Source organism: Microcaecilia unicolor, chromosome 7 (genome assembly GCF_901765095.1).
Source record: "Microcaecilia unicolor chromosome 7, aMicUni1.1, whole genome shotgun sequence".
NCBI lineage: Eukaryota > Metazoa > Chordata > Amphibia > Gymnophiona > Siphonopidae > Microcaecilia > Microcaecilia unicolor.
In genome coordinates, this window is record NC_044037.1 from 216,546,190 (window position 1) to 216,573,866 (window position 27,677).

Here is a 27,677-nt window from a genome sequence, read left to right on the forward strand (position 1 = left end):
GCGAGGGTTTGATAAAGGGCTGTATCTTTCTTCTCTTGAAGTGCAGGCGGCAGCTGTTTCCTGTTTCAGAGGTTGGATTCGGGGTAAATCTTTGGCTAGTCTTCCCGATGTGGCCCGTTTTTTGAAGGGAATCAGTCTTCTTCGTCCTCCGGTCAGATCAGTCTTTCCATCTTGGGATCTTAATCTGCTTCTTTCGACTCTGACAAAACCCCCATTTGAACCATTGCAAACATGTTCTTTGAAGGATTTGACGCTTAAGACAGTGTTTTTGGTGGCTATTGCGTCAGCTAGGAGGGTCTCAGAGTTGCCAGCTTTTTACTGTAGATCTCCATTTCTGGAATTTTCTAAGGAGCGAGTGGTACTTCGTCCTGTTCCTTCCTTTTTGCCTAAGGTGTTATCTCGGTTTCATCTGTCCCAGTCCGTTTTTCTTCCTGTTCTGGGATCGGCCTCAGGGACGCAGGAGCAGAGACGGTTGCATATGCTGGATGTTAAGAGAGTGCTTAAACGATATCTCGCAGTTACTGAGGGTTTTCGTCACATGGACCGTCTTTTTCTTCTGTTGGCTGGTCACAGTAAGGGTTTGTCGGTTTCTAAACCCACGTTGTCTAGGTGGATTAAAGAAATGATAGCGTCGGCCTATCTTTTGGCAGGTAAAGCAGTCCCGGAGTCTGTTAAAGCTCATTCGACTAGAGGGCAAGCAGCGTCCTGGGCCGAGTGTTCCTTGGTACCGCCAGCGGAGATTTGTAAGGCAGCGACTTGGTCCTCTCTCCATTCGTTTTCTAAACATTACAGACTTGATGTTCAGTGTCAGCAGGAGGCGGTCTTTGCTTCGCGAGTACTTACAGCGGGTTTGCTGGGGTCCCTCCCATAGGACTACTGCTTTGTTACGTCCCATCAGTCCAATCCTGGGCCGGGAGAAATTAGACCTTACCTGCTAATTTACTTTCCTTTAATCCCTCCGGACCGGCTCAGGCCCCTCCCATGGTCTATCTTTCTGTCTATGTTTGTTTGTATGTTCAATTGTTTGTTTGCAGAGCTGTTTTTTGCTAGTTAATATAAAAGAAAAAGAAAACGGATATTCTGTTTAAGGCCATACTGCTGCCCTGGTAAGGGTGGCGGTGAGCCATTATGGTAAGGCCATACCGCTGCTCTGGTGAGAGTTGTCGGTGAGCCTTTGTTTGAGCACGTTTTCAATAGTGCTTCCTGGTTGCTTGAATTCCTCAGGGCACAGACCGTATTCTTCTCCTTCTTTCTGCTTTGTTATTCAAATACTGAGGCTAGGGTCACATGACCAGGGCTCTTATTGGCTTGCTAGAGTCAGAGTTTTTTTCTCAGGCTCCACCTGCTGGAAGGCGTGCACAACCCATCAGTCCAATCCTGGGCTGGTCCTGAGGGATTAAAGGAAAGCAAAGTAGCAGGTGTAAGGTCTAATTTCTCCATCCATACATATGTGCCATTTATATGCAGAAATGGCTTTAAAAATTGCTCTCCCTGTTTGTAATTAGTGCAAATACAAAATTACCCCGTAATTCCTCTTTCTACAAAAGTGTTTTACTGCTGGTTCATATTGGCGCATATCTTAGGATTTATGCTAGTCATGCTGCATTTCCAGAATAAAATTTCTTGGACTCTAACCTTACTTTTTGGGTGGCTATAGATATGGTGAACGGGAGAGGTCCTTGTCCCCACCAGAAAGAAATTATTCTCATCATAAGAAGTATGATCTTGAGCACTCGGGAAGCAGGCGTTACATTGATAGAAATGAGGATACAGGGTGAGTTTTTAAGCAAAAGAAAACATTTTTATCATCTGTGTTCTGTAACAAAATTAGAATCCATACATATGTGCTATTTCCATAGCGTCCCCAGATCAATCCAGAGACTTGTGGGTTATTCCCCTCCTCTAGCAGGTTAGATAAAGAGAACTCAGAAGTTTGCTACAATAGAGCATGTGCAGCCAGCCAAGGTTGCCAGATGGGCGGTTTTCTGCGACCCGCCGTGGGAAATTTCTGACCGCTGCGGGTTGCGGTTTTTTGGGCTGCTTTTTTTTTCCCCGGGCGGTTTTTTTTTCTCCGCCGGCGCTGCGGTTTGGGGGTGGAGCTGGTGACGGCGGGGGTGGAGCTGATGGCGGCGGGGGCAGTGTTGATGACGGCGGGGGTGTGAAATTTTGGGCGGGTTTTGACACTGGTTAATTGGCAACACTGCAGCCAGCCTCACTTCAGTATTCTCTCTATCTAGCAGGTAGAAGGGAGCATAAAGTGCAGCTCTGTGGCCTGAGGCTCCTATCCCGTTCCCTCGGGTGTGTTGAGCTTTCTCTGTGGTTGAGGTGCTGGAGCACATTCTGGGATACACCTGGTGGTGCCAGGTCCCTACCCTTCTCCCCCTGTCAGCCTACTTAAATTCTGTTGAGGATTTTGGCTGTATTCCTCTCCTGTCTCTTTTAAAAAAAAAAAAAAAAGAACCAGACGGAACGATTCTCCAGTCCAGCCTCATTTTGGCTTGCTTGGCGCTTGGAATAATTCTCCGTTCAGCTTAATTGGAACGTGAGCAGGGCTGGGACTGCAGAGAAGGTAAGGCTTTTGGGGCTATGTTTTTTCCGTTGGAGTCTGTTAAGCGCGGCTCGCGCTGCAGGGCACGGTGGCACGTCGCTTCCCTGCGAGTTTTCCGCGACGGTAGTGAGTCATAGTGTGGATCAGGGGATCGCATGTTGGGCACCACGGTGCCAAAAGGGATCGTTTCTCGCTTGGCGGGAAAGTCTGTGACTGGAACGGTTGATCCGCCAGCGCCATTTTCTCGCTAGCGCCGCAGTCTTAGGATGCGGCGGCGGGATCTGCTGGGGCTCCCTCCGACAGAGAAGCCTCGATTTCTCTCCCGGAAAAGGCTATTATGGGGGCATTTCCCCCGGAGTTTGTACTCTTTTGCTCAAAGCGTTTTTATTGCACTCTGAGGGAGAGGGGCAGGAGGCGGCCATTTTCGAGGCTCTGCTGCCTCGGGCTCTGAGTTCGTACAGAAGCCGCCTAAGACGGCCCGGTTGGGTTTAAGGGGCTGGTAGATTGGAGGAGTAGCATAATGGTTAGTGCAGCAGGCTTTGAACCTGGCTGTTTGGGCTCGTTTCCCTCTGCCGCTCCTTCTGTCCGTGAGCAAGTCACTTAGCCCTCCATAATAACCCTGGGACGACATATGGATTCAGAGGGTGTCCCAGGGTCAGGGGAATCCTTTTCAGGGTACCTTGAACAGAGGGAGTTGCTCGCGGGTGAGGGAGTTGACCTCACCGCGACCAGGCTCTTTAAAGGGAAGAACTGATTCCGCTCTTTATACAGGCATTGTAAGTGCTAATTTTATATCCTCAGCGGTTAGCTCTTCCATTTGGTCGGGGCACTAGGATGCCGGCGGAAGCCTGTTAGGTTCATGAGGCTATTCTGTTCTTGGGTGTATGTGCGCGCTTGATTATTAGCATTTGTATGCGCTACCAAACACTTGCAGGGCTGAACACCTGACATAAAGAGACAGTCCCTGCTCAAGAGCTTACAATCTAGTATAGCTCCATCTTTATTGCCACTCCACATGGCACTGCTGAGGCCCCAGTGCTCCCCTGGGTTCTGATGTGCTTGCAATTCAGGCAGTTTTATATGTAGATCTTTCAGGAATGTGATTGGGAAACTAGTGTGGAGCACTCCAGTTTCTGCATATTGGTTTTCCACAGCTTTGAGTCTTCCTCAGCTTTCCAGGGGCGAGGTAGGTGACCCTTTAGTCTCCTGCAGCTGTGCCGGGACAGTGAGAGCCTTATGCTGCTGCTTGGAAAGTACTGCCTATCTGAAAGTCTCCTGGTAGAGATGCTTGTGTTTCACGAGGTGAGTTACAGTAAGACTATTTCTGGACCCTCCTTGAGGAGGTTCAGGGGGTGTGTACATCTTTAATGGAAGGGAGGAAGGGATCAGGATTAGGGATCCTACCCTAGGTTTTCATGCTTCCACTCTTCTCCTTTCTCAGACATGGCAGTACAGTGTTTTAGTTGTCAGGCTTAAGGCTGCTGACTACATGTTTCTGTGAGAAATGTTACATTTTGAGGCTAGTGCAGGCCTCTCAGGTTTCTCTCGGTTTCCTTGGTAACCTTGCACCCTCTGGGCTCCCCTGGTGGCTTTTGCTCTGTGGGTATTGTTTACATCAATCTAGTTTTATTGAGGAGGGCTGCTGGCCTTTCAGCCTGAAGGTTATAGGTTCAAGGCTGGTTTTTCCATCCTATTAGATACTGTGGGCTCAGCTAGATTTCCAGTGGGGCATATTTTATTTCATTATCTCTTATGGCTTGCTTGGCCAAGTAGTTCTTACATGACTGGAACAGTTTTCAGAACTCTTCATTATTAAATTTTGCTCTTCTCTCTCTCTCTTAGCACACTGATACTGGCCACACTTTTACATATTAGCCTCAGCTACCTGGTACTGTAGCGTACCCGGTACCTCTAATTGCTTCTTATGGGGTAGTTCAATTTCATGAGGAGTGGCCCAGGAGCTACTTCAGTGTAGAGATAGCTTAATAGTGGTTGCAATCAGCTGAGAGTAAGCACTGAGATCTAGGGGTGCGGCTTCACGACCCACTGTAGCTTGCCTTTTGTAGCATGCAATGGTACTACAGACATATGCTGCTACACTATCTGTCTCTGGTGTACCTGGTAGTATGACTGATACCCGTCAGGGCGGAGTTTTTCTTCCGGAACAGCGACGGGCGAAGCTGTGCCAGGTTTCTTCCCTCATTCAGCTGAAGGCTCCAACAGCGTTGGACTATGTTCAGGGGTCGTTCCTTGGGCCCAGAGCTGCATGCGGCCTTTGCAATGGTATCTACTCAGCCGTTGGGCTTTCCTTTCCGAGGTTCTTCGATTCATTTTCCCTGGACACCACAAGCTTCTTTTGCTCTGCGGTGTTGGCTCAGGTTGGATACTGACTCGAGGCATGCCTCCCGCCGCGTCGGAGTGGCGTGTGGTTCTCGGCCACTCAGCTGAGGGGAGTTGGTCCCCCTCGGAGTCCAGGTTGCAGTTCAATCTCATGGAACTTCGGGCATTTCGGTTGGCGCTCCTAGCTTTCGAGATGTTGTTGAGAGTTCAACCAGTCTGAGTTCTCTGCGACAATGCGACGGCGGTAGCGTACGTCATTAGGCAGGGCGGAATTCGAAGTGCTCCGCTGGCAGAAGAGGCGTCCGTGCTGTCTCGGGGCAGAGAAGCGTCGAGTTCGGTTGTCGGCGGCTCACATAGCGGGAGTGCTAAGTGTACAGGCCAACTTTTTCAGTCGCAATCGCTTGGATGCTGGGTAGTGGGAGCTTTCTCCGCTGGCTGTCAGCCAGATTTCGGATCGCTGGCGGACTCCGGTGATGGATCTCATGGCTTGATTCTACAATCCCAAGGTGACCCTGTTCTTCAGCAAAGTGCAGTTGTGGCCAAGTGGTAACAGCACTGGTCTTGTAATGCAGAGGTATCCGGTTCAAATCCCACAGTTACTACTAATAAAGCTGTGAGCAACAACAGTTAAGAGGCAGAGAGTTTGAGTCCGAAGGAATAGACGCTATTCTTCAGCCGTGGCAGTTGGAGCTTCTATATGTCTTTCCTCCGTGGCCGATGGTAGGTCGAGTAGTGGGGAAATCTCTCGTCTTCCGGATCCGGTAATACTTATTGCGCCGGACTGGCCCAGATGTCCTTGGTATGCGGGCTTGATTCGCCTCCTGATCGACGAGCCGTTCCACCTGTCTCACTGGCCGGGTCTTATCCATCAGGGGCCGGTAGTCATGAAAGATCATGCTCCATTTGGGCTTATGGCCTCGCCTTTGTACGGTCGCTTCTGAGGTGTCCAGGATAGCCGGAGGCGGTTTTTGGGACCATGTTACAGGCGCGCAAATGTTCCACTTCTACTGTGTATGATGGAGTGTGGAGGTCGTTTGTGGCTTGGGGTTCCTTGGCAGGCATTTCCCCTCAATGAGACCCTCTTGGGTCCATTCTGGCCTTTTTGCAGGAAGTGATGGTTAATGAACTGTCGCTAAGTACTTTAAAGGGTCAGTTTGCGGCATTGGCTTCCTGGAGGGGTCGTTCGGGGAGCCACTCCTTAGTGTCTCTTCCGGAGTTCGTTTGTTTTCTTCGCAGTGTAGGGCATCTCAGACCTCCTTGGGTTCCGGTGGTGCCGGATTAGAATTTGCATCTGGTCCTTAGGGCGTTTCGGCGGTCTCCTTTTGAGCCCCTGAGTAAAGATCTTGAATGTTTTCAAGTTGAAGACTGTGTTTCTGGTGGCAATGGCTTCAGTCAGGCGGGTGTCTGAGCTTCAGGCCCTTTTGTGCAGAGCCCCTTTCTCCGTTTTTTCGGAGGCGGGAGTGACAATTCGAAGGGTGCCGTCCTTGGTTTCTAAGGTACTCACGCATTTTTACGTTAACCAGGGAGTGTTGTTGCCATCCATCCTTCAAACAAGAGGATTTCCCTCACAATTTTTGAGCTCTACGGGTTTTAGATGTTAGGAGACCTCTGATGTGTTATTTGGAGGCGACTAATTCGTTTCGAAAGCAGATCATCTTTTTATGCTGTTCGCAGGGCATAAGCAAGTGAACATGACCTCTAAGGCCACTGTCGATCGGTGGCTTAGGGAGGCTATTGCGTCGGCTTACCTGTTGTCAGGGGATTTTTTTCCCTATTCGCATTCGGGCACTCTCCAAGAGGGTTCAGTCCTCTTCTTTTGCGGAGTGTCGTCTGGTGTCGTTGGAGGACATTTGTTAAGCGGAGTCTTGGTCGTCTTGGCATTCCTTTGTTAAGCATTGCCATCTTGATGTTGCTGCGCGTCGAGAGGCGCTTGTTGAGACTTCTGTGTTGGCGGCCGGAGTAGGCCGGTCCCACCCTTGATGAGGATTGCTTTGGTACATCCCACAAGTCTCTGGATTGATCTGGGGACGCTATGGAAGGTAAAATTATGTCTTACCCGATAGTTTTCTTTCCATTAGTCCCTCAGATCAATCCAGATCCCCTCCCTGGAATTTGCTTTTGTAATCTCTGATTGGGTTCAGTTTACTTCAGTCGGTTCTGTTCACGTTCCTTTGTTTCTGGATGGGTAAGGCTGTTAGGTTGTGTTTATATTTACATTTCTAAGTTATAGCAGCTCGGAGAGTTTCTTCCAAGTTTATGCTGCTTTTGCAGAGACAGGAGAGTGTTCTATGGTTCTTACTGCCTTGGTATCGTTATACTGAAGTGAGGCGGGCTGCACATGCTGTATTGTAGCAAACTTCTGAGTTCTCTCTATCTAACCTGCTAGAGGAGGGGCATAACCCACAAGTCTCTGGATTGATCTAAGGGACTAATGGAAAGAAAATTATCAGGTAAGACATAATTTTACCTTATATGCAGAAATGGCTTTAAAAATTGCTCTCCCTGTTTGTAATTGGTGCAAATACAAAATTACCCCTTAATTCCTCTTTCTACAAAAGTGTTTTACTGCTGGTTCATATTGGCGCATATCTTAGAATTTATACTAGTCATGCTGCATTTCCAGAATAAAATTTCATGGACTCTAACCTTACTTTTTGGGTGGCTATAGATATGGTGAACGGGAGAGGTCCTTATCCCCACCAGAAAGAAATTATTCTCATCATAAGAAGTATGATCTTGAGCACTCGGGAAGCAGGCGTTACATTGATAGAAATGAGGATACAGGGTGAGTTTTTAAGCATAAGAAAAAAATTTTATCATCGGTATTCTGTAAATGTAACAAGTAGTTCCTCTAAAGGATGTTTTAAATCCTTGTGCTCTTTTCAAAGTCTGATCTTAGAATAGTGATTTTTGCATTTTCCCAGCTTAGTTTTTATTGTTTAAACAGTTTCAAATAATTCAATTTTGTGGTTTTTGACATTGGCTACACCAGCTTTTTAGTGGCACACAGTTTGTACGGATGGATGGATGGATGAAACAGGAAGATGGCTGTTTAGCATGGCAGCCCTATGACAAGCTCCCGGACTCTAGTGGGCCTGCCCTACCCCAGCCGCAATCGAATGCCCGACCGAAGGCAACCAGTGGAGGGCGACCAGTGGGGCTGAGGGTCTACTCGCGGGCTGAGCCTAAAAAACACATGACCACAAGCACACGTGGTTGGCAGCCAAGGCCACCGCTCAAGACTCTTCAAAACGTGCTGACAATGCTTGCCGCTCCTGACTTGGTCCACCAGGCGTGGTGCCTGACCCGGGGCCTAGACCTATCTCAGCAGCGGAGGGACCTGCACGGGAGTGTCTGAGCCAGATAAAGCTGACAGCACTGCCACTTCTGACTAAGTCACCCGGTGCGACCGCTGGTGAAGTCAACCCCTCACCGGAGGCATGAGAGGTTCCGAGAACAGGCCACCCTGCTCACCATATCTAAACAGCTAACTTGAGTGGGTGGTAGCGGGCAAGTCCATGTCATCTTCTCACATGCTGAAAGCCTGGGAGAGGAGGAGAGCTGGCGATCGTTGGAAACCTAGGAGGTGAGGAGAACCAGCGTTGGAAACTTGGGAGGTAAGGAAAATTGGCGACCTTATCCTCCCGTCAGCCACCTGAAAAGCTAAAATCAGGTGATCCCCACGCATGACCTAACCAAGAGGGCCGGAAGCAGGCAAACTCCTCTCCATTGCCTGCTTGCTGCACCGCTGCACAGTACCACTCTATGATACCAGACCAGGTGACCCGGCAAGACGCCGGTAGATTCTATCACAGCCTAAAGCAGGAGATTCATCCTCGTGAACACTAGAATGACAGACTGCTGAGACCCAATGTGAGACCAATGAGCTGTCCACGTCACTCATTGATCTGGTAGAGCCAAAGAAAGCTGCTCCCCAGTGATACCGGACCCTTACACCAGAAGAAGAGGTCCCACATGACTCCAGATCCAACCCCCAGAAAGAACTGGAATAAGAAGTAGCAGTGACACGACCCAAACGAGAGACACATGAATAACCACATCATAGAGAAACAGAGCCATCAACAACACACAGGACGACCACACGCTACAAACCACATGGGGTGACAGGATTGGTCACAAAATCTCGGCGGAAAATTTCTACCTTTCCCCCTCTGTTTTCTCTCCCCTCCCCCACCTCTTCTTTCTCCCTTCTCATCCCTTGACACTCCCCCCAACCATTCTGCCCTCCGCCCAACCCAGATCAAGCCCAACGACAGTAACCCTTCCCCAATCGGCAACAATGTGTAACCCCTATCGCAGTGTAAACTTCAAAGAAAACCAACACTATAACCAACAAATATATATACCTCAAAGCAATCCTACTCATACTACTACTATTTTCCCCCAACCACAGCACACCCAACCTCAGCACAGACAACATACACAACATCCCATTCATTCCCCATGCGCACCCTATCCTCACACTACTGCACAGCAACATCTAGAGCCCGAATCTCCAGAAACAAGAAGGCAAAAACAACAGAAATATAAAACCAAAGAAAACTGCCAAGCACAACCTCATCAAAATTAGATGCAACAAGACTTCCCCCATCTACTTACCAATACCAATCACATACATAAACACCAGATCAGTAGTAAACAAAACAGAAAACATCCGAGACTGGATAGGAAAACCTAGGAGCACTATTCATTACAGAAACCTGGACCCAACACGAAAATGACCCTATTCTAAACAATATCTCCCCCCCCCACAGGATACAAAATCCTACACACCACAAGGCACAGGAAGAAAGGAGGCTGAGTAGCAGTGATCTTCAAATCCTTCCTCAAAACAGAACACATTTCCAAATTCAGCTCCCCCCAGCTCAAAATACTATCCTGCACAATATGAGATAACACACTCCCAAGATCAACTCTGCTGCATCCTCTTCTTCAGATGGGAGTCTGACCAAGAAAGGGTCAGACTCCCATCAAGGTTTCACTGACTTCATCTCCAACACATTCTTATCACACTCAAACATACTGCTACTCGGTGATCTAAACATACACCTAGAAAACACAAAAGATACAAGCGCCAAAGAATGTTACAATTTCCTTCAGCAATGGAACTTCCAATACCCCATCCCCCAGCCTACCCACAACAAAGGCCACACACTTGACTTAATAGCCTATAAATTCACAGAAACATATCACATAGTAACATAGTAGATGACGGCAGAAAAAGACCAGCACGGTCCATCCAGTCTGCCCAACAAGATAAACTCATGTGTGCTACTTTTTGTGTATACCTTACCTTGATTTGTACCTGTCCTTTTCAGGGCACAGACCGTATAAGTCTGCCCAGCACTATCCCTGCCTCCCAACCACCGGCTCTGGCACAGAAACATATCACATAATGCACAAAGACATAAAATGAGAAGAAACCACTTCAAACTTCTTGCAACCCTCAACTGGAAGAAAGCCTCCCCCCCAAACCACAACCACCACGTATCCTGAAGCAGAATCAACGACGAAATCTTCTGGAACAATTTTTTATTCCAATTCCTGGTTGCTACCCGGCAATTCCTCACAGTTCCTAACCTCCTGGGAGGACATATGCCTGACAGTCCTCAACAACATTGCACCTTTTTGAAAAAAACAATCAGAACCAAGGCAAACCCATGGTATAATGACGAACTAAAAGAACACAAAAGAGAATGTAGAAAACTTGAAAGGTTATGGCAGAAAAACAAAACAGATGAAAACAAAACAAATTGGAAATCAAAACTCAAGACAATTCAAAGTGAAACAGAGAACGATCAAATTCAACCACTACAGGCAAATAATTGGTGCAGATTACAAAAACACAAAAAAACTCTATAGCATAATCAGCATGCTTCTAACCACAAATCAACAGACATGCAAAACAGTAAACCCTCCTGGAGCCCAAGAACTAGCTAACTATTTTGAGGATAAAATAACTTCAATGAGAGCCTCCTTCCAGATTGACTCTGACTTGGAGCCAAACTTAGATAAACTCACCAGAAGCGAAGAGCCATTCGACACAAACGGATCACGGTCATCATTCGCAACCCCAAATTTGACACTAATTTGGCAATTACTTCACAAAACAACCAAATCCCACTGCTTACTGGACATCTGCTCCAGCTACTTACTTAAAGAACCTCCTGCCCAATTCCTAGAAAGCATCACAGCCTACTTAGCCAGGCTACTAACCACAGGCATCTTCCCTGAGGAAAAAGGTAATATCAACCTAACACCTATCCTCAAAAACCCCAAATCGCGCAAAAGTGACGCCAAAAACTACAGACCAGTGACTTCCATACCCCTTATTTCCAAATTATTAGAAAGCATTGTCAATAAGCAACTCACAGAGTTCCTGCACAACTTCCCTATACTCCACGACTCTCAATCAGGATTTAGATCTCGCTATAGCACAGAAACCACACTAACCACACTCATCGCCAACTTCAGAAGAGAAATCAGTTGAGGCAGAAACATACCATTACAATTCGACATGTCCTTATCCTTACATGGTCGGCCACTGCACCTTAATAAGAATGCTCGACAAGATCAGAATAAATGGAGTAGTATTCCAGTGGTTTGAGAAATTCCTGACCAAGAGATCATACCAAGTCAAAATGAAAAACAAACTTTCCTCTACATGGAAAGCTCAATCAGGAGTCCCACAGGAATACTCATTATCTGCAATTCTCTTCCACATCATGATGACCCCTCTAGCCAAGATTCTCGACAATCAAGGGCTGAACCCTTACATATATGCAGATGACGTGACCTGGTATATCCCATTCGAAAATGACATCAAAGATATCATACACAATCAAAAGAAGCCTAAACACAATAGAAAACTGGGCCACCACCTTCAAGCTCAAACTCAACAGAGACAAGACCCAATTCCTGGTAATAACAGCAGCATACAATCAAAACCCCTCACCCAACATAACCTTCGACTGGAACACATATTCACTCTCTGTCCAATAACCAATTCCTAATCCACATCAGAACCTTGCCTCCTATCCCATGACTCTCTAATTTTCTCAGGGGTCTCTCAAAAGGAACTTCAAAAGCTTTCTGAAAATCTAGATACACTACATCAACCAACTGACCTTTATCCACATGTTTATTCAAACTTAAGAAATGAAGCAAATTAATGAAGCAAGACTTCCCTGGCTGAACTCATACTGACTGTGTCCCATTAAACCATGTTTATCTATGTGTTCTGTAATTTGTTTCTTTATAATAGTTTCCACTATTTTCCCGGCACTGATATCAGGCTTACTGGTCTATAATTTCCCAAATCACCCCTAGACCACTTCTCAAAAAATGTGTGTCACATTGGCCACCCTCCAATCTTCAAGTACTACATATGATTTTAATGACAGGTTATATATTACTAACAGCAAATCAGCAGTTTCATGCTTAAGTTTTTTCAGTACCCTTGGATGTATGCCATCCAGTCCAGGCAGTTACTACTCCTTTGATTTGTCAATTTGACTTAGTACATCTTCCAGGTTCACCGAAAGTTTTGTTTCTCTGCATCATCACCCTTAACCTGTTTCTGGTACAGGCAGATCTCTTACATCTTCTTCTGTAAAGACAGAAGCAAAGAATTCATTGTTACTCTGCTATGGCCTTGTCCTCTCTAAGAGCCCCTTTTGCTCTTTCGTGATCTAATGGTCCCACGGAGTCTTTTGCAGGCTTTCTGCTTCTGATGTACCTGAAAAAGTTGTTACTGTGAGTTTTAGTCTCTATGGCAAGTTTCACTTTGTTTTCTTTTAGCCTTCTTTATTAATGCTTTGCATCTGACTTGTGCGTATGTTGCTTCTTATTTTCTTCATTGGGGTCTTTTTTCCATTCTTTGAAGGACAATCTTTTGGCTGTAACGGCCTCTTTTACTTCACCTTTTAACCACGCTGGCTGTCGTTTTCTCTTCTTTCCACCTTTGCAGATACGTGGAATGCATCTGGCCTGAGCTTCCAATATGGTATTTTTGAATAACGTCCACGCCTGATTTAGTGTCCTAACCTTAGCAGCTGATCCTTTTAGTTTATTTTTAACCATTTTCCTCATTTTATTGTAGTCACCCTTTCGAAAATTAAATGCAGCTGCAGTAGATTTCATTTGTGGTTTCACTTGATTATATTATGATCACGGTTTCCCAGCGGACCCAACACCACCACCTCTTGCAGTATGCACTTACACCACCACGGACCAGATCCAAAATGTCTCCCCCTCTTATTGGTTCCTGGACCAGTTGCTCCAAGAAGCAGTCGTTTGTTTACATCTAGATATTTTATCTCCCTAGCACTCCCTGATGTAACATTTATCCAGTCAATATTGGGGTAATTGAAATCACCTATTATTATAGCATTGCCCAATTTGTCAGCTTTCCTAATCTCTGTAAACATTTCTTCATCCTTCTGTTCATTCTGTCCTGGTGGACGTTAGTACAACCCTACAAGAATACTCTTCCCTTCGCACATGGATTTTCTATTCATAATGATTCCATGCTTCTGTCTCATGTGGAATGTTTATTTTATTTGACTCGATTCCCTCTTTAATATATATAGTGCAACCCCCCTCTAATTTGATCTTCTCTATCGTTGCGGTACAATTTGTACCCTGTTAATACAGTGTCCCATTGATTGTCCTCTTTCTACCAAATCTCTGAGATACCTATTTTATCTACCTCATCATTTAGTGCTCTATATTTTTTAACTCTCTCATCTTATTTTTTAGGCTTCTAGCATTTGTATACAGGCACTTCAAATTGTGTTCTTTCCTTTGATCTACAAGCTGCTTAGAAGTTGAAGGAGATAATTTGCATCCTTTATCCTGCTCTCTCATTAAGCACACCTGGCTTACTTTCAGCATTGTTGAAACCTCTCTATTGGGATTCCCTAAATGTCCTGTTTCAGTAGTATCCTTCAAGGATACTTCATATCGAACCATGCACTCCTGGGCGATTGTCAGCTTTCCACCCCCCCCCCCCCCCCCCCATTCTAGTTTAAAAGCTGCTCTACCTCCTTTTAAAAGTTAGCGCCAGCAGCCTGGTACCATCCTGGTTAAGGTGGAGCCCATCCTTTCGGAATAGTCTCCCCCTTTCTCAGAGTGTCAACCAAATCTAACAAATGTAAATCCCTCATCCCTGCACCATTGTCTCAACCACGCATTGTCTCAACCCCTGACTTTTTGGTCCTGCGCGTGGAATGGGATGCATCTCTGAAACTGCTACCATGGAGGATTTGGACTTCAGCTTTCTACCTAAGAACCTAAATATGGCTTCCAGAACCTCCCTTCCACATTTTCCTATGTCATTGGTACCCACATGTACCATTACAGCCGGTTGCTCCCCAGCACTATTTAAGATCCTGTCTAGGTGACACTTTAGGTTTGCCGCCTTTGCATCAGGTAAGCAAGTGACCAGGCGATCCTCATGTCCACCAGCCACCCAGCTATCTACATGCCTAATAAATTGCCAACTACAACAGCTGTTCTAACCCTTCCTGCCTGACCAGAAGTAGAGACATATCCTCGGTGCGAGAGGATAGTGCTGATCCTGGCTACAGGAGTACTTCCTACTACACCAGGGTGCTGCTCTCCTAGGAGACCTTCTTCCTCCAATGTAAGGAGTACCTGTTGAAAATACTCTAAACAGCTCAAAACACTGCAGCCAGGTTCATACATAAAATCTCTAGTTTTGAAAGTGCCTCCCCTTTATTAATCAAATTATACTGGCTTCCCATCAATGTGAGAATCACCTCTCAATTATGTACCTTTATCTTTCAAATACTAAATGGCACAGCTCCAGACTATATGGTACCATTAATAAACTTACCTCAAAGAAACACTAAATATGAGGCAAGAAATTATCTCAGACTACACCTCCCAAAATGCAAAAAAGTGATCTACAAAACTGTCCACTCTGCAGACTTCAGTTGCCTGGGAACCAAATGGTGGCACTCTTTACCACCCAAAATAAGAAATATACAGGAATATACTAGATTCTGCAAAATCCTCAAATCATTCCTATTCAAACAAACCCTCACAAAGGACAACCATATCTCAAACAATTAATTATTTCCTGAATTGGTTATTACTCTATTTACCATTAACTTTCTCTTTGCTTCATGTACAATTTCTCATTAATAATAGATTTTCTAAATGTTAGCATCCATAGTTATCCCAGTATGTTTATGATTCTGTATTGTAAAATTGGATTCTTACAACAAATTATTTTCTTATGCATTATTCTGTTTTATGTATCCTTTACTGTTTATTGCAAGCCACATTGAACTCAAACTTGTTTGGGATAATGTGGGATATAAATGTCACAAATAAATAAATGCAGCACAGGGGCTGCCAAACTGGAAGTGGGACTTCTCTACAATGTCCCTGTAGGTCTCCTGTGGTTGTGCGTTTTGGGGGTAATTCTATAAAATAGGTGCTAACCCTTACTAATTATACATGTAAATGTTTGGAATCGTGGCACTTAATGTATATTTGCACATATGTGCATGTATGCCAGCATTCCACCTAAGTGCTATTTTGTAAATACATGTGTATCTTGCATAGTGTGTTTTGACAGTGGGCATACGCATAGGCGAAGTCTTTGCAGAGTGTGGGTGGGACTCACTTTTAAACATGTAACTCTTACAGTTATATATTACAGTTTTATATATATATATATATATATATATATATATATATATAGCACTTACGCTGGCTATAGAGCTAGTGTAAATCCTGTGCATATATATTGTTAAGTTAGTATTCTGCAGAATAAAATTGGCACCTATATATAGGTACACAGTTACAGAATTACCTTCTTTGTATATGAGTATCCAGCAACTGTGAAAATTGCAAGTATGCCTTTGCAAGTTCCATTCATATTTCTCCTGGTGCTTCCTGAATTGAATGATCTAGGCCCGCAGATAACTAAAAGTGAAGTGAAAAGCCTTATTCGTGCAGGTCTTGTTGGTTTATTGTAATTTCTACTATTGATTTGATCTGTAACACTATGAGTTATCAGAGTTGTAGTATCGCTTACCATGCTTGATAATGGTCAAAATTAACAATGTGTATAGGGGCATGGACTGCTAAGATAAGATAAATCCAAAAAAATTAAGAGCTGCATAATTGCCAGAGAGGACAGATTGGTGCATTTAAAGCTATCTAGACTAGAATGAAGAAAACTCATGGCAAACTGTTCCAGGTTTTCATGCTAAAGCCAAGGGGGCCATCTCTATATTAAGGGAAAGGGAAATGGGACTTGATATATCGCCTTTCTGAGTTTTTTGCAACTGCATTCAAAGCGGTTTACATATATTCAGGTACTTATTTTGTACCAGTGATTAGAAAACTTTAAAATAGAATTAGGATACAGCTTTTAAAAGTAGACTTCAAAAAGATACTTCTCAGAAAGGGGTTATGGGCTGTTGGATGAAACAGCTTGAAGATGTGGCAATTGCAAAGTGCATTTGCTGTAAAATTGGAATCTGTATGTTATTAAAGTGCTGCATGGTAGTACTGTGATTACTGATAGAAAATTTCTCTTTAAAAAAAGTAACTAAACTACTTAATTCCTTTGTAATAGAAATTGTGCAGCCAAAGTGAAAGGGAAGCAGCAGTGAGACCCTTAATTAGCAAACCGGAGGTAATTTTCTGATAATTGCTAAGTGTTCTTAAAACTTTTTTAAACCCTGCATTTTAGGGAGAGAGAGCAAGAGAGATCTCGAAAGGAACGAGAGAGAGATTCTGATGGAAGGAAGTCCAGAAGATCATCTCCTTCTCCAAGGAGAAGTGAGGAGAAGATGGCGCCTCCCAGATCAGCTGATTCTAGTGAGCCCCCAGCAAAGAAGAAAAAAGATGATTTGGACCCAATCCTCACCCGTACTGGAGGAGCTTACATTCCCCCTGCAAAGCTCAGGATGATGCAACAACAGATCACAGATAAAAGCAGGTATGGGCACAGTTGGCTAGTGCCAAGTTCATCTTAAAATTTTGACTAAATACCATAGAATGAAGAATTACTAAAGTTTATACCAGCTATAATAAAACTTCAGTATTTTAGGAAATAGTCCCAGATGTGCATATGGTTTTGATTGTTTCTGAAAATACTTTGCATGATGCGTTTTTCCTTTTCCTTCAAATGGGTACTTTAGGCTTGTGAAACCACAACCCATTTATCTTTCATTTGAAAACTCTGCTACTGTTAGGGGAACTTTTTCCCTTTGGGTTATCTTGCTCATCTTCTTCTATTGGACCCTGCCATTTCAGAAACTGTCCTGTCACTGGGAGGCACATTCCTTGGTTCCCTGTGGAGCCTGGTACAGTCCTTTAGAGAGCAATGACTGAGACTTCTCCCAGGGGTTGTAAACGTTATCGTTACAGAATCTGTAGCCCCAGCTGCCTCAATAAGCAGTAAAATCCAGAAATTTAAGTCTAGTCTATATTGATGTTTCTCAACCCAGTCCTTGAGGCACTCCTAGTCCCATTTGGTTTTCAGGATATCCACAATGAATATGCATGAGTAAGATTTGCATGCATTGCTGCCTTTGGTATGTAAATCTCATGCATATTCTTTGTGGATATCCTGAATACCTGATAGAATTAGATGTGCCTGCAGGACTGGGTTGAGAAGCACTGTTCTCTATGGTAGTGCACAGCACTATTGGTTCTTCAGTGGTTCAGAGGATTAAAAGAAAAGAATATAATTTACAGTTGCCTTTCTTTTTCCCCTCATTTTATTTTGTCCTTACAGCAAGGCTCCTTTGAGCCTGCAGCTCAGACAGAATCAGCCTGTATTGGGGTGGTGGCACCATAAGCTTTTGTTTGTAGCTAGCTGCATTTTTTTTTAATACCAACAGCAAAAGGCCAAACAGACAGAAGAAGTCAGAAGTAACAGGCACAAGCAAAACAACACTTCTCCAGGGCACAAAATGGCATAAAAAATAAACTCTAAACTCAACTCCTTCTTGGCTGATTCTTATCCAAGATAGAGTTCAGAACTAGGCCTCCTGCCATCCAATTTTATCCCTATTTGTAGCCCTAAGAAACCAAACACACACACCACATACACACTTCCTTCTCCCATACCAACCCTACCCCCACCTATTAGCCAGAATCTTGGCAATAATTTAGTACAGAAATAGATCTGTATGACAAGGGTGATGTAGGATCTCTGCTTGGTTTGGGCAAGGCAATCATTTGGACTAGTTTGTAAAGAGTTAGTTAACTGCCTTGTCTCTAAAAGCAAATGAGAAGAAATATCCAAGATTGGAAGTTTGTAGGATTCAGCTTGGTTACCATCTGGACTCGGTGTCTTCCTCGAAGCGCTAGAACCAGTGGACAGATAAAATTAATCTAAGGTGAACGGCATATTCAATTGAGTAAGCTGTGTAGGAATTATCTTGGGCAGTATCAAATTTTCCAAGTAAACAGATTAATCCATAGAGAGTGCTGCCTCATACAGTATAACACAGTAATCCCTAAAAATCTCATTAATAACTGTGTTGGAGTTAGAGAGCTGTCAGGTTTTTGAAGTTGTGTTATCTTTTTACTCTCCTGCTGGGCTCGAATCAAATATGACTTTAACATCCCACTCTTGTCACGGAAATAAAGTTGATATTTATAATAAAAGCTCGCCTTGATGACTCTGTGATGCAACAGTTCATTAAGTTCTGTTTGGAGGGCAAGTAGGGAGGCTTTGTTAGCTTCTGTCGGGGATTTGCCCAAACCTATCCTCTGTGTGTGAATCTGGGTCTCTAAACGCAAGATGTTACACTTTACAATCTCACATCCGTCTTATGTGTACAGAAGGCTGTGGTGTCTCCCCTCAGAACTGCTTTGGCTGTCTCCCAAAATAGGATAATTTGATCTAAGTGTTGGCTATTAAAGGTATAGTAATCTAACCATTTCTTGTGGATATATTCCTGGTACTTGATTATCTTGGTGTAATTCCAAGGGCAACCTCTAGTGTTCTCTACCCTGATGTCCGCATTTGAACCCAGACCAGCACAGCATGGTCTGAGATGTCATACAGGCCAGTTTCATCTCTAATGACCTGGGAAAAGAACTGTCTAATCTAACCTGTCCTGGGTGGAATGTGCGCGAGAGAGGTGTGTGTAGTCTCTCTTTCTCCTGGATGGACTGTTCTGCACACATCTATCAACTCTAGTATATTACACAAGAGAGTCAACACTTAAATCCAACTTGGGCCCCTGTGGGTCATAGGCCGTGTTAAAAACTCCTCCTGTAATTATGTTGTCATCTGAAAATGGGGAAAGTAGTAGTATCAGTTTACGAAAGACCTGATTATTAAACATGTTAGGTGCATAAAAGTTGCATAATAGATATTTTGTCCACATCAGTGTCGCCTGTGCAAATACAAAACATCCGTCATGGCTCGAGTGCATTTTATGAATCTGATAGTCCAGGCCCTTTCAAATCAAAGTAATTACTCCTGCTTTTCGGTTAGGTGCTGGTGATTGTATAATCGCCCATACCCACCACCTCTGAAATTGTTTGTGTTCCAGGGAGGTCAGATATGTTTCTTGGAGAAAAGCTATGTCTACCCTCTGCCGGTGTAGCGGCTGTAGTATTTTTTTGGCACTTGAAAGGGGAACATTCCACCCTCCACATTCTAAGAAACCATTTTAAGTGGCCCCTCCTATTCCTAAAAAGCTAAGTGTAAGACCATGAATTATTGTTACTAGGAATGAGGTCGTCCCAGCCTGAGACCTTCACTTCAAACCCAAGACCCGATCAGCCTCTTCTAAAACAAATACAATGCACTCCATTTAAGTGCACGTCGGATAAGCGCATGCTCTGTTTAACTGCATGCCATACTTCAGTCCCATTTTTGGCACCATCAATTTCTATGTGGACAAACTTCGGTTTAGCACACCACTGATAAGTGCAAGATTCGCTTATATGCACGGGTTAAGACCGCTGCTCTGCAGGAAATACTCCACATAAGTGCATGGACAGAATATGGAAGCCGATTGGCTCTTGACAACCAATGAGATTTCAAATTTACCACCCCTTTAACTGCCACAGGCAGAATAAGCGAAAAAATGTTGTTAGAGTGTACACTGGGGTCGTCATCGCGGCAGCGGAACTGTAAGACTTTAACACTGGCTGAACGAATAGAAGTTCTTAAAAAATTAGAAAACAAACAAAGTCAAGCATCTATTGCTAAAGAATATGGTGTGAATCCCAGTCAAATTTCACGTGTCTTGAAGCAGAAAGACCAGCTTCTGGAAGACTGGCAAAACAATACAAATCCACACCGGAAGCGAAAATGGGCAGGAAAAACTGAGGAGGTAGAAGATGCTCTTCGGTGGTTTTCTCAAGTCAGGAGCAGACAGTTTCCTGTCAGTGGTCCACTGCTTATGGAGAAAACTAACCAGCTAGCTGAAAGTCTTGGACTAACTGAATTCAAAGCTACTGTTGGATGGTTGGAAAGATGGAAGGAGAGGAACAACATAAAATTCAAGAAACAGCATGGTGAGAAACAAGACGATGATGACTTTGGTGCTGAAAATTGGGTTGTTTCAGTTCTTCCATCTTGAACGAGTTTGCACCTCGTGACATTTTCAATGCTGATGAAAACGGTCTCTACTGGCGAGCGATTCCTGATGAAACACTTGCATTCAAACATGCCGAAACTACTGGAGGTAAAACGTCGAAGGACCAACTGACGATCCTCCTTTGCTGCAATATGGATGGGAGTGAGAAGTTGGAACCCCTCATCATTGGAAAGAGCAAACAGCTCCGTTGCTTCAAGAAAGTTAAGCGACTTCCTGTGTCAAAGGAGGCTAATGCAAATTCATGGATGACGGGAAATTTGGAAGCAGTGGCTAAAGTTAGACACTAGAATGTGGGCACAAAGGCGTCAGATTTTGTTGCTTTGTGATAATTGTGCTGCTCACAGGAATGATGTCAGGCTGTCTAACGTCAAAGTGGTTTTCCTGCCACCAAACACTACCTCTCTGATCCAACCTATGGATCAGGGCATAATAGCCAATTTCAAACATTATCGGGCTCTTGTGCTACGTCATCTGATGAGCATTATGGATGACCAGACTGGCAAGGATAAACATGCTGTTGAACTGGCTCGTAATCTATCACTGTTGGATTCCCTACATATACAGAAAGAAGCCTGGAATCATGCAACCATTGTGAACTGCTACAAGCGGGCAAGCTTTGTTAAGGATGTGGAGGGGGATGCAGCTGTTGCAAATGTGTCAGATGAACAGGTTATTGACATCCCAGCCGGTGTTACTGAAGAGGAGTTTCATCACTACATAGCTATTGATTACGATCTACAAACAACTGACGACAGCACTGATGTGGAGATATGCGCCTACACGCAGGCAACAACGGCTGATGATGAAACAGAGGATGAAATGAGTAGCGAGGCACATGCTGACGAAATTCAACAACCTCCATCTGTCACTTTTGCAAGCGCGCTGGAGAGTCTCAACACCGTGCGGGCTGATCTGGAGGCCACTGGATATCAGTGCTATGACAGTTTTTACCATCTGGCAGACGTAGTCTGTGGAACTCAGACCCATTAGTGTACAGAGGACTATAACTGATTACTTAAAGTAAGCATAATGTAAGTTAACGGAGACTGTATATGTATAATAATAAACAGTACTGTACATATGTTTATCAGATGTCAAGCTTCTTTGAGTCACAACGGTTAAGTGCACGCTCCGGTTAACTGCATGCATTTCTTTGGTCCCAGACCAAACTGATATTCTGTTAACAAAAAATACATAGCTACTTAGCTTAGGTCGAGTCTGTGCATGTCCAATCGTTTTCTTGCTGTAAGTTCTTGATCACTTCAATACTTTTTAAATATCAATCTGTGTAAAGCTCTTGGTGAAAAATCAATATTCAGGGTTCCTAGTTCCCTACATGGGCCATGTTTCGCCAAACTAACGGTGTCTTCAGGGGAACTGATCTGTAAAAACAATACATGCAGCATATAAAAAACAAACACCACACAATATGTAAAAGATAGAAAAATGTGCAAAGTTAAAATACTCAAAAATATGACAATATTCATAAATTCAGCAAAATTGATTAAACTTTGTTACTCACTGTTCGGCATAACCAGGGAGGAATAACACCCAGCCCGGTCCAAAACTTGCTAAAGAACGCCCACACATGCGGAGATTATATATAGGTTGTCACCTATATATAGGTTGGTTATGCCGAACAGTGAGTAACAAAGTTTAATCAATTTTGCTGAATTTATGAATATTGTCATATTTTTGAGTACTTTAACTTTGCACATTTTTCTGTCTTTTATATATTGTGTGGTGTTTTTTTTTTATACGCTGCATGTATTGTTTTTACAGATCAGTTCCCCTGAAGACACCGTTAGTTTGGCGAAACTCAGATATAAATCAACCTATGCATCCAATTTCTCCTATTTAGGCACACAAATGTGGACTGCACTACCAAAGACTGTGAAAATGATTTACGACCATCTTAACTTCAGGAGATCATTAAAGACTTACCTGTTTTGCAAGGCCCATCCCACTGACCCTACTTAAATGCATCAACTCTGCAACACAACCTTAGATCGTATTAGACAGATTATATATTCCTTATTATCCTTGATCCTTATTGTACCTTATATGTTTACCCTACCGGACTTGGCGTTCGCCTTTACGATATTTTGTAAGCCATATTGAGCCTGCTAATGGGTGGGAAAATGTGGGATACAAATGTTACAAATAAATAAAGAAGTCAATAAGATTCGTTTGGCAGGATTTTCCTTTAGTGAAGCCATGTTGCCTTGTTGTGAAGGCACCGGAAATCAGGGCTGAGCTTCCTTAAGAGAACTCAGGCCCCAATGAAGCCCAGGCATGCCCCTTCCTGATGTCAGCCCAGATCCGCTGAGTCTCTGCGCACGTGCTGGTGTGGAAAGACACCGCCACTGGATTCCATGGGGCAAAGTCATGGTAAGACCATAACACTGAGTTAGTGTATGTGCAGACTAGTGCGCATGCACTATGGTTCACACCATTGTTTTAGCATATTCATGGTGGTGCCACTATTGGGAAAGAGTGCGCACTATTTCCACCTTGTGTGCACTATTATCAGCGAATGCCAAAGTGTGAAATGCTGTGTTCTTTCTGCTTGTCTTTTGGTAGTACAAAAAGACCACAAAAAGTGGAAAGAACACAGAGATCTTACGGCGTGGATAAACGTTTTAGCACAATATCGGTATTTTACATGCTACTCAACAATTGTTTCTTTCATCAACGGTCTTTCTAAAGACCAGCTCATGTTCTTTTCACAAGATCAATGATAAATGTGATTATCAATTATACGCATCAAGACTCCTGAGGCAGGCATGCATGTTCCGAAACATGGTAAATATGATAGACCTTATAGACTTGCCAGCCAGAAATTCTAAAAGATCAGCACGCACATTCCTAAATCCTCACTTTCCCAGTTGCAGAGGAATAAAATACAAACTAACACATGCATCTAGCTTCTCATATATGAGCACACAGCTGTGGAATACATTGCCAATAGACCTGAAAAAAATGTACAATCTAATTAACTTTCGCAAATCACTGAAGACCTATCTCTTCAACAAGGCATACCACAATGACCCATAACAGGAACTGTAATGCATCACCTATTACTGATATCCAAAATGTCTTCTCCTTATGCTTATCGCTTAATTTTTGTACATCATCTATATTCTCTGTAGTACACAAATTGCATCTATACTCTGAAATGACGTGCTATTAATCGACTAGTTAATCGACCAGATCATCAATGTTCTTTAGATAATACCAATCGCCTCTTTTACTCTATAATGACGATCCATTATGTTAGTCACATAATCTATTATGTAAACCATGCTCTCTATGTAATAACAACTGTACCTTTTTACTCCGGAGTGGCAAATACCACAAAGGAACATTGTAAGCCACAATGAGCCTGCAAATAGGTGGGAAAATGTGGGATACAAATGCAGCAAATAAATAAATAATGAAATTCAGTGATGCCTGTTCCACTGCTAAATAAGTGACAATCATTATGTCAGCAGTTTTTGTTAAGTGTAGCTGTGGTTTTAGCAAAGCAGTCTTTTTCATTTGAAAGACTAGACTTTAGACACAGGCTCAAAGTCACATCAAAGAAGATTACCATCCATCTTTTGGGGAGGATTTGGATTTGTTACCCCCCCCCCCCCCCCCCCAAAAAAAAATAAAATCGGTCAAGATTACTCTAATATACAGTACCAGAGAAGATACCCAGATCATTATTCCAGACAAAGGAAAGTGGAAAATGATACATTTTTAGTTAATAGGGATCACTGGGCAGTCATAATAGCAATTGAATAAATATTTTTTTAGAGGCGAGCCTCAAGATGAAATGCATGAAGATGCTTTAATTTTTTATTTTTTTAGACTCTATATAGGAAAAAATATTGCTTTATCATTTAGAAGAGCAAACTTAAAACAACATCAGACTGATGGCTCTTAGGTATTATAAACCATAGACATTCTTTCGAATTTCTGAATACACAATCTAAGCAGATTTATTCAATATCCAGTTCAGAGCAAGAGAAATAAGTTGTGGCAAATTGCATTGCAGATTTAAGATTGATGAGAGTTGTACCTTCAGTCTGAAACTCAGAAATAAGCAAATGGTATTTTTATGCTAAGTTTAAGTCTCTCTTGAATAGGCTCTTAAAGTATGACTTATAAAGTACTTTAAGAGCCTATTCAAGACTATAGTTTCAAATACCTTTGGGGGAAGGAGGTTCAGAGCAGTGCTGGACTTCAAACAACCTGAAGTAGTGTTTCAAGATTTAACATTTTCAAAGTGGAATCAATCAATACAACTAACCTCAGTGTAAATAATACAGATTATATAACAGTAGAAGTGAAAGAGGCACACATTTAGTTCACAATAATGTAAAAGCATATTTGAGATTTATAACATCTGCTTAACCATTGGGCAGACTAGGTGGCTGTCTATGACGAGAGGTTCAAGGCAATTCAGTAGAAATAGTAGCTTGCAAGCAAAGCAAAAAAATCCTGACAGCAACATAGACTTGAAGAACCATCACTTCATACATTTATCTGCAGGGAGGATGAGAATATTTCAAGGAGAAAATCTAGCTATAATCAATATCCACAAATATCTGATTTATATATTTAATTTGAATAGAGGAAAAGCCTCAAAATCTAGAACATTCTATCGTTGATGTCATCAACATAAAGGAGGTCCTCTATGATGATTTAGAGGACCTCCTTTTGTTGATGACATCAATGACAGAGTGTTCTTCTAGATTTTGAGGCTTTTCCTCTATTCAAATTTAATATATACATCAGATATTTGTGGATATTGATTATAGCTAGATTTTCATCTTAATTTTGTATATCCTTGTTTGCTCTTTATGGTGCTTTAGATTTTTCTAAATATTTCAAGGAGCACATTTATATAAATAAGCATTTACCTGTGTAAATGGTGAATTGGAAACCACACTCATTGGAGTAGTTCATAGTAAATAAGTAGATTTATCAAAATGTTTAGAATATTGGCATATGTGCGCATAAGTGTACACATACACATGTGAAATGCCAAACTCCCACCCAAGTGCTACTCTGTAAAATATTTATATAACTTACATAACATGTATTTTACAGTGGTGTACACATAGGCAGAACTCCAACTTAAACATATAGCTTACAGAATGCTATAACTTATATACTTATCTCTAGCATTTAGGCATCATCTTTGTGGCTGGTGTAAGTGCTTGCACCTAACTGGATATGCACATCCATACCCAGTTAGCTAGTGTTTTGTAAAGGAGACTAGGAGTCTACTTCACTTTATGGAATATGTGCCAATCAGGTGCCTTCTGGGTGCCTAGCTGTATAGATGTAGTTCTATCTATCTATCTGTCTATCTATATCTATTTCTCTCTCTCGCTCCCCATAGGTATAGAGTTACCCTCCTTATGAGTGTCAATACATGCATATACACGCACACTTCCGCAATCTATGTTCTTGTGTCCACATTTTCATGGTTGTTCACATACAGGTTATAGAATAGTGCTGGTTACACATGTAACATAATTGGTGCTAACAACCAATAATTGCAGGTAATTGGAATTGGTTGGTACTGATTTGTAGCTGTGTGCATAACTGCACTTAGTCACTATTCTAGAAACTTGGCACACAAAATATGTAATGTGTAACTACGGGGGGGGGGGGGGGGGGGCTGCATGTGGGAGGGGCATGGTAGGGTTGGATGATGTCACTGGGGGAGGGGTCTGTCAGATATGGTCAGATTAGTGAAGGTCGGATAATCAAGACTGTACTGTATTATGTTCTTCTTTAGTCTTCAATGATCAGTAAGCATTAAAGGTATTTAATCCAGTCTTGAATTTGGTAAAACAGTGCCCACAGCTGTCTGTATGAAAACACCTTAAAAATAAATTTAGAACAGGATGTACATCTGTGAAGGCACCTAGGTGCATATGTTGCATCTGTTTTATAAAATTGACTTCTTGAAAGTTGTACAGTTACACCTGTTCCAGAGAGATAACTGTGTTGTGCATGTATTTTTAAAGATTCATACATAAGAATTGATCCTGCCCCTACTTCACCCATTTAAATGCTACATGTATACCACATAATAGTAGGTGATGTGTTTTTCTAGCACCTACTTTATGCACGTATATGCCAGGGTAATTTTATGCGTCTAAAAATGCAGAACAGTATTTTTTTTGTATTTAAGTTGCCTATAGCATTACCTCCATTATGTGTATCTAAAAACTTGAAAAACAGATTGTTTCTTTATATGTACAAGATAAAATGTAACTTTTTGTTTTATAGTTTGGCGTATCAGAGGATGAGTTGGGAAGCGCTAAAGAAGTCAATCAATGGTCTCATCAACAAGGTCAACGTTTCAAACATAGGAAATATTATCCATGAGCTTCTTCAAGAAAATATTGTTAGAGGAAGGCAAGTAATACAAGCTTACTTTCAACCTTTCCTAGCAACAAATATGAATGTATTGAAAAACATTAAAGAATCTCCCAGATATCTAAAGGAAAAAATGGTTTTATTTAGAAAGTTAGAGAATAGAGGATTGGCTGCTAAAGTAGATTTTGAGTATGAAGAGCCCACACGTCTGAACATGGTATTTATTTTAAAAAGTTTGTATCCCGCACTGCCTACAGCTGTAGGTGACTTACATAAAACATTCATAGTAAAATCAATAAATCATAATATACAAATAATATCATGGGATAATTAGCACTGAAGGAGGTGCAGGTACTGGCACTGTTAAGCCCACAGAACTTGTACAAGTGAGCCCCCTCCCTCCCCGATGCACAACACAATTGGAGAAATACTGCTGAATTTGAATTTGCATGGCTCAAATTCAGTAGTGTCGCAGAGGAGCCGGATACAGCTTGGCATGCTGCTGCTCTCCTGTTCCTTTGCTTGGGGTGAGTGCTGGGGAGGGCAGGGATCCAGAGGAAATGAACAAGACAAGCTGGGCAATGCCATGGGCAGGGTGTGTATGCTGGGTGACAGGGGAGAGTGTGGGGAGGGAGGGGCAAGCTGAGGAAGTGCCCACCCAGGGGAGTGTGTGTGTTGAAGACACAAGGAAAGGCGTGGAGGGCAAGCTGGGGATAGCATGGTTGAAGTGTGGGGATACCATAGGAGTGGAGCAAGAGGTAGATGTGGGT

At 42.9% G+C, this 27,677-nt stretch overlaps 1 protein-coding gene across 2 annotated transcripts in view; it reads left to right on the forward strand.

The window, feature by feature from the left end:
* The window catches only part of CWC22 (CWC22 spliceosome associated protein homolog), a 201,057-nt gene that overhangs the window by 33,485 nt on the left and 139,895 nt on the right, over window positions 1-27,677 (forward strand). For both annotated transcript variants that reach the window (XM_030210141.1, XM_030210142.1), the window contains exons 3-6: window positions 1,658-1,774; window positions 7,557-7,673; window positions 16,644-16,892; window positions 26,818-26,946. In XM_030210141.1, coding sequence (XP_030066001.1) covers window positions 1,658-1,774; window positions 7,557-7,673; window positions 16,644-16,892; window positions 26,818-26,946 — 612 coding nt within the window. The remainder of the gene's footprint in view (window positions 1-1,657; window positions 1,775-7,556; window positions 7,674-16,643; window positions 16,893-26,817; window positions 26,947-27,677) is intronic.